The 13,800-nt window shown below is 45.3% G+C and overlaps 1 protein-coding gene across 6 annotated transcripts in view; it reads left to right on the forward strand.

The window, feature by feature from the left end:
• GBF1 (golgi brefeldin A resistant guanine nucleotide exchange factor 1) overlaps positions 1-13,115 on the forward strand; it is a 516,681-nt gene extending 503,566 nt beyond the window's left edge. For all 6 annotated transcript variants that reach the window (XM_033940425.1, XM_033940426.1, XM_033940429.1 and 3 more), the window contains 2 exons: positions 909-1,043; positions 12,362-13,115. In XM_033940425.1, coding sequence (XP_033796316.1) covers positions 909-1,043; positions 12,362-12,642 — 416 coding nt within the window. In that variant the 3' untranslated portion in view covers positions 12,643-13,115. The remainder of the gene's footprint in view (positions 1-908; positions 1,044-12,361) is intronic.
• Positions 13,116-13,800: the final 685 nt, after the last annotated feature.

Here is a 13,800-nt window from a genome sequence, read left to right on the forward strand (position 1 = left end):
ATGGAAGAAACCCATCAGAACCGATGAAGGGACATGAATGTGAGTGGATGCTGAAATAGTCAAAGACTGTGAATATGGGACATCAGAATAGGGTGAAAAGTAGCATGGTGAAAATGTGGGAAAGGAGCCCATCAAGGCCATTAAGGAGATGATTCAACCTGGTACATACTGAAATATCCTATGTATCACAAATAGAGAGTCATATGGAGAACAGCGTGGTGATATAATTAAAGCTCTTGAAAACAAGAGAGAAAAAATGTGGTTACAGTCAAAGCAGGTTACATGTTATATACAGATACTTATTTTGTATCTGGGGTAATAGAGGGTTAAGTGAGTTGCCCAGAGTCAAAGTGAGAGTCAAACCCATTTCCCTAGATTCTCAGGACATTGCACTGACCACTAGGTTATTCCTTTACTCCCATCATCCTTTAGTTCTGTGGCACTGATGTGGTTTGTTGCCAGGAACTAAAGAATGGAGACTGACTATTCACAATGTAAGAGGCCTTCTGGGTCCAAGAAGAAATCAGTTAGCTGCTGAAGCAAATGTGATAGAAATAGCTTATTTTTGCTTGACTCCTATGGGGGTTTATAAAAGGTTTAATAGTATCACTGAGTCCAGTGGACTATAAATTAATGTACTCTTATCCCCTCTTTTACAAAGGTGCGCTATGCTTTTAAGCGCGCCGTAAATAGTACGCGCTAATCAAACGCTAACGCGTGCATGTTATTCAATTGCAATATAGAAAATGGATTAAACTGATAATTGTGTTTCTATATTTTCCTTTTCATTATGGAAAATGTACATTTCAAAAATGCAATAAAAGCTATGTATGTGACTAATTTGCTCAGGGGTGGGGTTTTTTTTGAGTAAAGTAAAAGCAGGCATTTTTATGTCTTTTTCATTGCAGAACCAGCCCTTAATGTGCCAACAGAATCTCATTGTCAGAAATCATCAGCATCTGCTCCCTTAACTCCTTCAGTAGAACCAAAGACAGCTACCCAACCCTCATTATCAGACAGACCCACTGAGCCAGTTGCTAATGGTGAGATTTGACAGTGATAGAACAGAAGCTGTTCTTATTCTCTCTCTGTACACACACTATGAACCCATTCAGGAAGGGTGTATTTATTTATAAAATGTTCTTAATCACCTTTTAATAGTATTAGCCACCAAAGCAGTTTACAATGAAAAAAAGTAAAAGATGTTAAACAGTTTACAAACCATATCAGTCAAGTACTCACACAATCCTAAATAAAATAAACAATACTGTATTCTCTCTCATAATTGCCCGGGTGATTATTAGAAACAGTAGGTCTTCTGAAGTCTAGGGTGGGCAATTAATGGAGGTATTATTTCTTTCCTTCGGCTCTCCCTGTAATGGTCATTTCTCTTCTCCACCCTCCCCACCCCACTCCCTATGATGCTGTCTTTCATCCTGCTTCCTGCAATAATTGTCCTTGCACTCCACTCTCTACTCACCTTCCCACCGGATCTCTTCTTACCTCATCTTGATGTTTTGGTACTGCGCTATTAGGAGGCCTTGAGTACTGTGCATTCTCAAGGCCCCGAGTAATGTGTGCATGCTAAAAGCCTTTAGCCTATACATGCCCTCAAGGTCTTGCACTGATCCAGCACATAACCTTGAGATCAGGTAAGAAGACAGATCTGGTTGTCTCAGGGGGAAAGGGAGGGTGGAGGGAAGAAATGCCAAGGGAAGGAGTGGGCAGTAATTGGGGGAATTTTCTGCTCATGTTTATTTTTCTTTTAAATTTGGATTAGCTTAACCATTTGTAAGGCTTTTCAGTGCTGCAGAGAATCCCAATCTAGGGACATCTCTGGCTGCGGGGGAACGCATACTGCAAGGTCGGAGGTCTGCATCGCAGTGCACCTACGTGGACAGCCTGCACTAACCATCCAGGAGCTCAGGGATCAATGTAGGGTGCAAGGCTCGCCCCAGGTTCTGCCCACAGTGCGCTTGAGCAGCTCCGTGGCAGTTTTTCCAAGATCGGAGCCAACTACTCTCCTCCCTTTGACTGCACATGCAGGATTCCGGTGGGGGTTGAGGTCTCCGGCTGGTCGTTGGGCCCAAGAGGCAGTCTGAAGAGACAAGCTATCTGGATTCCAGGCAGAGGTTCTCCCTCTAAGCTGTCTGCAGCTTCCCACCCCCCCACCAAGCAGCTCCCAGCACACAGCATGGTATAGTGATTAACAGGCTGAAAGCCTTTTAATACAAAATCGAGAGGGAGGGGGTGTTAAAAGTGGAATTTTTTTGTTTCTGGGGTTAGAGTCAGGGTCTCCCACCTCTAAAATTCCCAAATCATTAGTTTATGGACTACAGTGTAGCTCCCACAGGCCATTTTTACATTAAAATCTCTGTCGTAGCAGTCATTTTGGATTTCCCGATTTGAAAACAAAAGTCTCTATGTGCCTTAAAACATCTCAATTTTGAATAAAAATAGGTATGATGGACTTCTCAGGCCAAGATACCTTGGATTTATGCCAGATTTGTGCTGGCTGGCTGTATGAGAATCATCCATGTTCCATGTCCCCATGTGTTACACAGTGCTTAAGTGGGAGTCGAGGACCAGGCAAAAAGTCCATGTTTGAGCCAGAGAGCAGCAAAAGTGCATCCCCAGCAAAGTGTAGTCGTGCCGCTGCCATAAAACCATAGAAAGGAGCTCGTGAGTATCCACAGGGGCTGTCAGGATGTCCTAGGCAGGGGTTTTCCCCTGAATTCATCAATATGATATTTAAAGCTTATATGTTAGCGCAAGGTGTCTCCCTCCCCCCCCCCCCCCCCCCCAGAGCATTAGTACCATGCGCAAGAAGAGGAGGTCTAATCTTAGGAGGACTGGGTCGATGAGGGATCTATATCAATGCCTTTATTGTCCAAGTCTGGGCCCTCAGTAACAGGAGATGCTGCTTCATGTCTAGAGGATCCGGATCTGGTGGAAGCCCTTGATCTCGGAGAGGACCTGACTATGCACAGGCTGTTTAAGCCCCCAGCGCTTTTGGAGTTAATCATGGAATCCCTCCAGGAATTAAGATAGAAATTCCACAGACCTCCGCTGTACAGTGCCTGCTTATGAGCAGCACAAACGTGCAGACGATTCCTTTCTCATCAAGACATTACAAAGATACTAATGGAACATTGGACACTTGGGTGGGGGGGCTTTCAGGTGGTCAAAGCCATGGCAAAGCTCTATCCGATAGACACAGAATTTAACCAGCTCTTTGTCCACCGAAAGTGGATTCCCTGGTGACACAGGTTACCAAGTGTGCCTTCATTCCCAGCACTGCAGAGCAAAACGGTATGAGTTTTTTCAGACAACGCAATGGCGGTAGCCTATGTCAATCACCAGGGGGCACCAAGTGCTCCTCTATGCTTGGAAGCCCAGATGCTGTTTCCATGAGCGTAAGCCCATCTCTTGGCGCTCTCTGGCATATGTGGCAGGAGTGGACCATATGCAAGTGAATTTCCTCAACCAGAAGACCCTGGATCCCTAGGAGTGGTCACTGTCTCAGGAAGCCTTTACCTGCATTGTGAGTTGGTGGGGGCGCCCAACTTTTGATCAGATGATATGGGCGACCAACAAGAAGGCAGCTCAGTTATTCAGTCAAAGATACGAGCCAGAAAGCAAGGCCTGGATGCCCTGGTGCAACCTTGGCCAAAGGCAGGACTTCTTTATGTCTTCCCTCCGTGGTCCATGATAAGCAAACTTTTGTGCAGTATCATGACGCAGAAAGGGCTGGTGATTCTTGTAGTGCCAGACTGGCTGAGGTGACCATGATATGCAATCTGGTCCATTTGCAAAGGGACCAAGATCTCAGACTGCCCTGTCATCTGCGTCTGTTCACAATAGGCCCAATTGCCCTGGAGGATTAAGAACACTTTGATCTTATGACATGGCGATGGTGCGCCCACATCTGGAATACTGCGTTCAATATTGGTCGCCGCACCTCAAGAAGGACATGGCAGTTCTTGAGAGAGTCCAAAGGAGGGCAACGAAACTGGTAAGAGGGCTAGAAAACTGCCCATATGCTGAGAGGCTGGATAAACTGGGGCTCTTCTCTCTGGAAAAGAGGAGGCTCAGGGGGGATATGATAGAGACCTTCAAAATACTTAGGGGCATAGAGAGGGTGGACAGGGACAGGTTCTTCAGACTAAAAGGGACGACAGGTACGAGGGGGCACTCAGAGAAACTGAAGGGAGATAGGTTCAAATCAAATGCAAGGAAGTTTTTCTTCACCCAAAGGGTCGTGGACAAATGGAATGCGCTCCCGGAGGAAGTGATCCGGCAGAGTACAGTACAGGGATTCAAACAGGGATTGGACAGATTCCTGAGGGAAAAGGGGATCGTGGGGTACTGAGGGAGGTGCTGGGGTGTTGCATAAGTATAGACAGCTCACCAGGTCGTGCAGGTGCAAGGCCGGAGGGTTAGGACATTGATGGGAAGATAGGACTTCGATGAGAAACCTAGGGGGCAAGGGGGCCCCTTCTGGTGATTAAGGCAGGTCATGACCTGTTGGGCTGCCGCGGGGGCGGACTGCTGGGCGGGATGGACCTCTGGTCTGACCCGGCAGAGGCACTGCTTATGTTCTTATGGCTCTTGAGTGCACTGCGCTAGCACACAAAAGCTATTCGGACGAAGTAGTGTCCACCCTTCTAAGATGTAGAAAGAAAACGACTTTAGCCGCTTCTGCAAAAGTCTGAAAGTGTTTCCAAGCTTGGTGCGCCAAAGAAGTACAGACATAAACTCGGTCCCAATATCTGTGGTGCTTGTCTTCCTGCAGGTAGCTCTGGAAAAAGATCTAGCAGTTGGCTCCCTGAAAGTTTAGATTGCAGGGCTCTTGTGTTTTGGGCCTAAGGTTTACAAAAGCACAATAGCTGCATATCCTGATGTGGCCAGGTTTTTGAAGAGCGCTTTGCACTTACTGTATTTTATGCTCCATAAGATGCACCCTAGATTTAGAGTAGGAAACAAGAAAAAACATTCTGAACCAAATTATTAACTAATATATAGCAGGCTCTGCACCCAGCCCCCCTCACTCTCTGCCTGGCTCTGCAGCCTGTCCCCCCTTCCCTTCCAGGCTATGCTCCCCACCCTCCCAAACCCCATACACCCCAAATATGCAAAAACTCTATTACTCCCATCAGGGACCTGGACTCTTATGGTCCTTGAGAAAGAACCCTCCACCCCCTCCCTCCCCAATTGCCCGAATCCAAATCTTTCCTGGGGAGTATAGGTCTTTTAATCCCTTCCAGCCCTACCATTTTAACCCAAATAATAGGGGTGCGGGCTAGAGCAATACCGAGCTGTTTTAAAGGAAGGAGGATGCCAGTACAAGAAAGAATGCGAGCAGTGTTAAAAGACCATTCTCTCCCCACCCCCAGCAGCTGCAACCTTTCCCTTCTCTAGACACAAGCCCCCAGGATCACATCACAGCCCCCCCCCCATGTCTCTGCAGAAGCCTGCAGCCTTTCTTGCACCGCTCTTTGTTTTCTGCCCGCATGCTTTACACTCCCCCAGCCCCACGATCAGGCCCCGCTGACATTGCCCCTGCGTGCACCCCTGGTGAAAGCAGGGCAGCAGAACTTGCAGGACGCCGAGCATAAAGATGAAGGTGGCGGGCGGGTGAAAGCGGGAGCCAAGCAGCGGCGGCAAGGATCCGAAGCTCGTTTCCTGCCTAGGCCTGTGCTTCTTTCTGAATGGCTACCGTGAGTTCTCGTGAGAACTGACAGCAGCCATTCAGAAAGCAGAGCAGGCCCAGGCAGGAAAGCTTGCTCCTGCTGGCCGATATTCCGTTGAACCACCAGGCTATAAGGGACATTTAAAAAGGTACGACAGGGGTGGGGGTTTTTAAAAAGGTATCTTTGCTGCATAAGACACCCCATTTCCACCCACTTTTGGGTGGAAAAAAAGTGTGTCTTATGGAGCGAAAAATATGGTATGTCCTTCAATATGACAGCCTTTTCTGGCATGGAATCTTAATCTGGTCCTAATGGCACCAGCTAGAGCACCCTATGAATCTCTCGAGCAAGCTTTGCAGTCAAAACGGTGTATTTGGTGGCAATCCCCTCAGCTCGAAGGGTGTCGTAATTGCAGGCCTTGTCATGCAGCGATCCATTCCTCAGAATTTCAGATTCAGACGTAGTGCTGTTCCATCTTTTTTACCGAAAGTAGTTTCCAGATTTCAGGCAGTGCACAGGCACATTTTATATTTAGGCAGATTGTTTATAAAATGCACATGTGCATTTAAACCTACTCATAGGCAGATATAAATGTATGCAAATTCATTTTACTTGTAATTATCTGCAGCATATATGCTGGTATTTTATAAAAACAGCTATATGTACTACTTCTACAACTGGGGATTGTCAGAACTTGCTGTAAGTAGCCCTCTGCTAAACCCAAAAGAGATTATTTCCAGGAACTTCAAGCACATGCTGACAACTGGGAGAGACATTTTAACAAATATTCTCAAGTCTGGAATATTTAGGTTTCCAAGTCAATGCAGATGTAGTTAAATGTCCTTCAAGACAGAACCTTGTGAGAACATGTTAAAAAAAAAAAAAAAACCCCAACTGTGATTCCAGATTTTTATGCTTACCCAAACTGTGCATAAATAACAAGAGAAAGTAGTACTGACATGTTTCCTGGTTTTTATGTAGTTTAAGGACAAGAATGATATAGATTATTACTAAAATAGAGTAAAGGACATTGGTCTACACTGTGGGCATTAAACTAGCCTGATGCACAAATCTGGAATGAAAAAGGCACATTACGAATGGAGGTCATGGCAGACATTTTGAGAGCAGAGACAGCAGGGGCAGGAGCAACTGGAGATTTTTCTTGCCCTGATTACACCCCTAGACCACTAGGGATTGTAAGATAGGTGGACATGGGAGAAGGGCAACTCCTGTTCAGAGGGGAGAGGGAGGGAGGGAGACAAACAGGACCAAGCACAAATTTTCAGCTTCTGCCAAAACCATGCCCATAACCTTTGGTCGAAAGCAACACCAGGCAGAAAAAGGATTTTGTGCCAGTTTCAGCACTATAACTTAAAGCAAAATTCGGTCAACCTCTACACCAGTGATGGCTAACCTTTTTGAGCCCCGAGTGCCCAAACTGCCACACAAAACCAAAGAATTTCCTCAAAGTGCCAGCACGTCAATTAAACCTTAATAACAAGATTTTAGTATCTAAAAACTCTTTATAAAGTTGCCTGAACTATGTAACATCATTTTTAAAGGTTGGAATCTTTGTATTGTCAGAGAATCAATTTGATTCACAATCCTTTGGTTTTCATTTCAATTTATTGGCAATTTATAATGTTTTAATGATTTCATTCATGGGCCGAATACACACATACTTTTCTCTGTCGCCGCACTCTTTGACCAAAAGATTTGTAAGCCTACAACCACGTCAAGGTAGACTCTTTCAGCAGCTCCCCTCCCTCCCCCTTACCTTTGTGGCCAAGTCAAAATGATCTACCAACAATAAAATTTTAAAAACAAAAAGCACGCTGTACGCAGAGAAAATGTTAATTATCATTTATATTCCGCGGGTTTTCAAAGAGGTCAAGGCAGATGACTTTATGCAATGTCACCTCAGTAACAACTATACAAAAATAGACAAATATTCCCCCTACCTTTTTACTAAACCGCGATAGCGGTTTTTAGCGCAGGGATCTGTGCTGAATGCCCCACGCTGCTCTTGAAGCTCATAGGCTCCCTGCGCTAAAAAACGCTATTGCGGTTTAGTAAAAGGGGGCCATAGTGCAAAATATAGACAGCATATATAAATTCTCAAAACGGACACATTTTGATCACTAAATTGAAAATAAAATCATTTTCCTACCTTTGGTAATTTCATCAGTCTCTGGTTGCACTTTATTCTTCTGACTGTGCATCCAATATTTCTTCCCTTTTTTCAGCCTCCTGTATGCTTTCTCTCCTCCAGACCTCATTCCCTCCCAAACTTTTTCTTTGTTTCACCCTGCCCCCTTCTTTCTTTTTCTCTCTCTCCATACCCCCTTTCATTCTGTATGTCTGTCTTTCTCTCTCTCCGTGCCCCATTTTTCTTTGTTTCACCCAGCCCTCTTTCTTTTTTTTTTTTTGGCTCCCTGTCCCCCCCTTTCTTTCTTTCTCCTTGCCCTCCCCTATGCCACCACCATTGGGAAAATGATGCCACCGCCACTGGGGAATAGGCTGCCACTGCCGCTATCGGAACAGGCTGGCGCCGAGTTCGCCCTGCTTCTCTTCCCCACGGGGCCGACCAACTCTCGCCACTTGACGTCAATTCTAACATCAGATAGGACGTTCTGGGCCAGCCAGGCAGCGATTGGCTGGCCCAGAACGTCCTCTCCGACATCAGAATTGACGCGGGTGGCGAGAGTTGGTCGGCCCCAAAGGGAAAAGCAGGGAGAACTTGGCACCGGCCTGTTCCCAATGGCGGTGGTGGCACTCAAGTGGCTAAAGAGATGCAGTTTGCCAGCCTAGGGAGAACACTGGAGGGTGGCCAGCTGTGCACCCCCTTGGGGTGTAAATCCGTGGCAGACCGCCCCCACCCCCACCTTGGTATGCCACTGTCTGTACCTCACTCCCTCCCTATGACCAAAAATTCTCCTTTCTTCTATTCCCCGTGTACACAACCATCTCTTTCCCTCCCTTCCTCTCTCCCAAGTCCTTGCCTTCTGTGTCCAAAAACACATTCCCTCCCCCACCTCAGCATCTCTTTCCCTCCCTTCCTCTCTCCCAAGTCCATGCCTTCTGTGTCCAAAAACACATTCCCTCCCCCACCTCAGCATCTATTTCCCTCCCTTCCTCTCACCCAAGTCCATGCCTGGTGTCCAAAAATCCATTCCCTCCCGCACCTCAGCATCTCTTTCCCTCCCTTCCTCTCTCCCAAGTTCATGCCTTGTGTCCAAAAACCCATTCCCTCCCCCACCTCAGCATCTATTTCCCTCCCTTCCTCTCTCCCAAGTCCATGCCTTCTGTGTCCAAAAACCCATTCCCTCCCCCCCCTCAGCATCTCTTTCCCTCCCTTCCTCTCTCCCAAGTCCATGCCTTCTGTGTCCAAAAACCCATTCCCTCCCCCACCTCAGCATCTCTTTCCCTCCCTTCCTCTCTCCCAAGTCCATGCCTTCTGTGTGCAAAAACCCATTCCCTCCCCCACCTCAGCTTCTCTTTCCCTCCTTTCCTCTCTCCCAAGTTCATGCTTTCTGTGTCCAAAAACCCATTCCATCCCCCACCTCAGCATCTATTTCCCTCCCTTCCTCTCTCCCAAGTCCATGCCTTGTGTCCAAAAACCCATTCCCTCCCGCACCTCAGCATCTCTTTCCCTCCATTCCTCTCTACCAAGTTCATGCCTTGTGTCCAAAAACCCATTCCCTCCCCCACCTCAGCATCTATTTCCCTCCCTTCCTCTCTCCCAAGTCCATGCCTTCTGTGTCCAAAAACCCATTCCTTCCCCCACCTCAGCATCTCTTTCCCTCCCTTCCTCTCTCCCAAGTCCATGCCTTCTGTGTCCAAAAACCCATTCCCTCCCCCACCTCAGCATCTCTTTCCCTCCCTTCCTCTCTCCCAAGTCCATGCCTTCTGTGTGCAAAAACCCATTCCCTCCCCCACCTCAGCTTCTCTTTCCCTCCTTTCCTTTCTCCCAAGTTCATGCCTTGTGTCCAAAACGCACTCCCTCCCCCTTTTGTGTTCCCCGTTTGTCTCCCAGCCCATCTTAGCAACTTTCTCAGCAAAATGTAGCTCGAGCCGCGTAGGCTTGTCTTCTATTTCCTGCCTGTCCCGCCGCACACACATAGCCGATCGGAAATCTTCCCCGACTTCAGCGCTGACGTCGGGGAAGATTTCCGATCGGCTGTGTGAGCGGCAGGGCAGTCGGAGTAGAAGGCGAGCCTCGCGGCTCGAGTTATATTTAACCCCGCGGGTCCCCCATCGTCCCCGTTCAGCTCTCTCTCCTGTGCACCCCCTGGTAGTACTGCCCTGATGGCGGCCCTGCGCGTGCCAGCTGCAAGGCCTTCGCATGCCACAGTTGGCACGCGTGCCATAGGTTCGCCATCGCTGCTCTACACCATGTGCGCATCTGTCTGCTTTGTGCTGCCTCCCAGAGCTGTGAAGTCATTTTTGATATATACAGAGAGATACCTAGCAGTATCATTTGGGCCAACATGGATGAGCAGCATCGAATAATAGTCTCAATGAATCTCACCAAACCCTCCTTAACATCTCAAATCTTGGCACCAAAAAGACAGCACACCTCCTGAGACGTCATTTCTGTTTGGCAGATGGATGTCTGTGTAACCTTCAGAAGGGAATTACCAACATTCACTAACCTTTGCTTCTTAGAGGTCACTGACTAGCAACTTTGGAGTTTTTGAACTTCAGTTTCTCCTGTTTCTGAGATGTTCTCACTTCTTTGGCTGCATACTGTTGCTTCAGTTCAATGGAAGGTGGAGTTGTGGTATCAGTTCTGCAAGGTATGGTGATCTGCCTTCACTTGTCCTTTTTCAGAACAGCTGCTTCTTCCCTTGAGATCCCTGATGCCTCAAGAAGCATTTCATCTATGAATTTCTAGTTGTCATGGATGCTTCTCAACCTTGCCACCTCCTTTCTCAGTTCCTCTGATTCTTTCCTGAGGGATTCAACCTTCAGATATCTCAACACGTGAAACTGCTCCCTTTCCTTGCGTCATACTTTCCATCTGGATAGAGGCAGAAGCTGTAACAGGGGCAGCAGCTTTGGTGACATGATGTTTCCCAGCCAAGAGATTTTGCAGCTGTTAAAAGAGAAAAAAGACCTAGCAGTGTCTCTACTTTTCCTCAGCTGTCCTGTAAATCAAAAGAAGCAGCTAGCTTCTTTTATGTGTGATCTAATACTCCCTGCTCTGATTCTCTGTATGTAAATCCTGCTTGCCTTCTCACCTGTTATTGGTGTGTATAATGGTTGATTTTATCTGTTCAAACTTCAGAAATGTTTTTTATGTATCAGATGTTTCAAAACGAGGGTATTCCTTTTCTAGGATTGCTGCAAAGATTTAATTTAATTTTAATTTAATTTAATTTAATTCTTATATACCACTAATAACCATGAGGTTTCTAAGCGGTTTACAAAAATGATGCATTAAAGATACAATAAATAAAAACTAAATAAATAAGATAGGTACTTGGAAATTCCCTAACTGTCCCAAAGGCTCACAATCTAACTAAAGTACCTGAAGAAACATAAAAATAAAAAGACAGAGGATTAAGATTTTACTAAAGCCCATAGAAATATCATTAATTGTTCTCTTTTACACAGATAACTAAACTTTGACGTATTTACCTCCTTTATTTCCCTATAACCAATTGCAAACATTTCTGTCTTATTCAACTGAGCTAATTGATAAATAGGTCGATACAGCAAGATTTGGAAGAATGGATGGGTGGGAGTTGCAATGAGGAGGGAGGAAACTAACATCTCAGAAGTGTATAATTATCTTGCCTCCCCCTTAGAAGTGGAGGAAGCAAATAAGCTCCCTAAAGAAGAAAAGTAAACTAATACCCTTCTACTAAAGCTGCAAAAAAATAAATAAATAAATAAATAAATTACTGAAGAGCAAAACCAGCAGTAAATAAAATTACAATAAAAAAAATATTTTGCTAAATAAATCAAGATGAGCACGATGTAAAAATAAACTAGAAAATAATTCTCAGTTTGCAATGTTTTCCTCTCATTTAAGCTGAAAGAAAAGCTAAAGGCAATGAAGACCAACCTTAAATATCAGTGTTTTAAGGGCTCCTTTTACTAAGGTGCGCTAGCGTTTTTAGTGCACGCACGAAATTACCGCGCGGTACATGTCTAGAATAACGCCAGCTCAATGCTGGTGTTAAGATCTAGCGCGCTCAGCAATTTAACGTGCGCTATTCCAAGCGTTAAGGCCCTAATGCACTTTAGTAAAAGGAGCCCTAAGTGTAGTGAAATCTAAGGAACAAAAGCAACAGTAGGTGCTTAAGACACTCATAGAGCTTAACATCATGAAAAGATAGTCTTGTTGTTTGGAAAACATGCACAAATATTTGTTCCAGGTAATGCTACCCCTCTAAAATGAAGGATCATATGATGAGAGAGCAGACAGACTGAGATAGGGCTGCACATAAGATTTTTGTGAGGGACTACTTAAAAAGCAAGTGTTAGAACTGATGAATCAAATCTAACTTCATTTGATAGCACTGTAAAACTTTTGGTAGAGGTATTTAAGAAGAAATGAATAGGTACTGAGGTATATGAACAATGGACTATTTCAGTTGGACTCTTGATACTGAGAAAATGGAGTTTCCATTTTATAAATTCTCTTTTCTTCTCCACAGTGTCTGAAAAGCTTCCGAACCAAGGGGGACCTGCCACGGTAACATCTGGCTCATCTGCTGTTTGCACATCTGTTCGAATTAGCCCAGTGACAGATATACCTCCTCCCATAACACAGTCTCCACTGATCCTGCAGCCTCTTGCCTCCCCCCTGCAAGTTGGGGTCCCACCCATGTCTCTGCCAATTATTCTAAACCCAGCCCTTATAGAGGCCACCTCCCCTGTTCCACTGCTCTCTACTCCTCGACCTTCTGACCCATCAGCAGCCTCGGAGGTCAAATAGGGAAGACTTGAAGAACTATGTTGGAGTACTGTATCACTAGTGAACTAAATAGGTGGAAGGTGCTGGCCAGAACATAGCCGTCCTTTTTAATTATAGCACACTAAAGTCTCAGAAATGGCTGAGGAAAGCTGATGCTGGGAGCAAGTGACCCTGAATCTCCCACAACCTGACTACAATATTTCCCTCAACTCTCTCTGACCCCAAATTAGCTGATGCCCTTTACAATAGAGAGAGCAAAGAAAAGAGGGCTTCTCCATTAGGTGAAAGTTTAAAGAGGCTCATGCTTATCTACCTGAATTTGCTTGAGAGATTGGTGACAATAGTGTTTATTCCAGGAGGTTGCGCATACAATAACATAAATGGCACACAGTGAACAGAAGATAGTTGAACTGGACATTGTTTTGTTGCCTAAGTTGTTTGTATTTTCTAAATTATAATTTCTAGGGCATTTACAATAAATGGCACTACCCTTTTGCTTTCTCTTCTTTAAGGACACGTAGAAAAATGGAATATTTGACATTCCTCATCTTCTCACAGGAATCGGTGTTCTGGTGCTGTCTGTGTTATAATCCAACTTCCTTATGTTGCAAAAATATTCAAATAGCTTTTCAATTCCCTAGAGGTCATAAAGGCTCTAGAAATCCTGCATATCTCTCCATTAGCTATGGATCCCACTATTCTGAGCATGCTTGTATGACTGGAAGTCACGCCTGTCTGCACAAGGTCATGCCAAAGGTCACATGTTTAAACATGCCCCCTCAGACTCCATGCTTTCAGACAGATGCTGCAAAATTCCTTGATTCCTAGAGCCCACAGTAGGATTCTGATGCCAAGTATTTTGGCATAGTAGGCAAACAAGATCTCTCTGCCCTTTCTAGAACCCCTTTCATCCTGTACTGGAAGAGAGACTACAGGGGCCTTATGATTGTAGTACAGTCTTTGGTATATTCGTACTCTGGCCCTTTTCTAGAGGGTAAAGAGAAATTATTGGAATTAGAGTTTAAATATATGGGAGTAATGTCATAACAGGATACATGTCTATGTGCCTTTACAAAATAAGTTTCCAGAACTATTCTAGTGGTGCACAAAGTTATACCAGCTTTGAAGCAGGTGCAAATGTGTGAACTCATTTGCAGGTATCTGCCCCCAAAAACTGCC

The sequence above is a fragment of the Geotrypetes seraphini genome, chromosome 4, assembly GCF_902459505.1.
Source record: "Geotrypetes seraphini chromosome 4, aGeoSer1.1, whole genome shotgun sequence".
Lineage (NCBI taxonomy): Eukaryota > Metazoa > Chordata > Amphibia > Gymnophiona > Dermophiidae > Geotrypetes > Geotrypetes seraphini.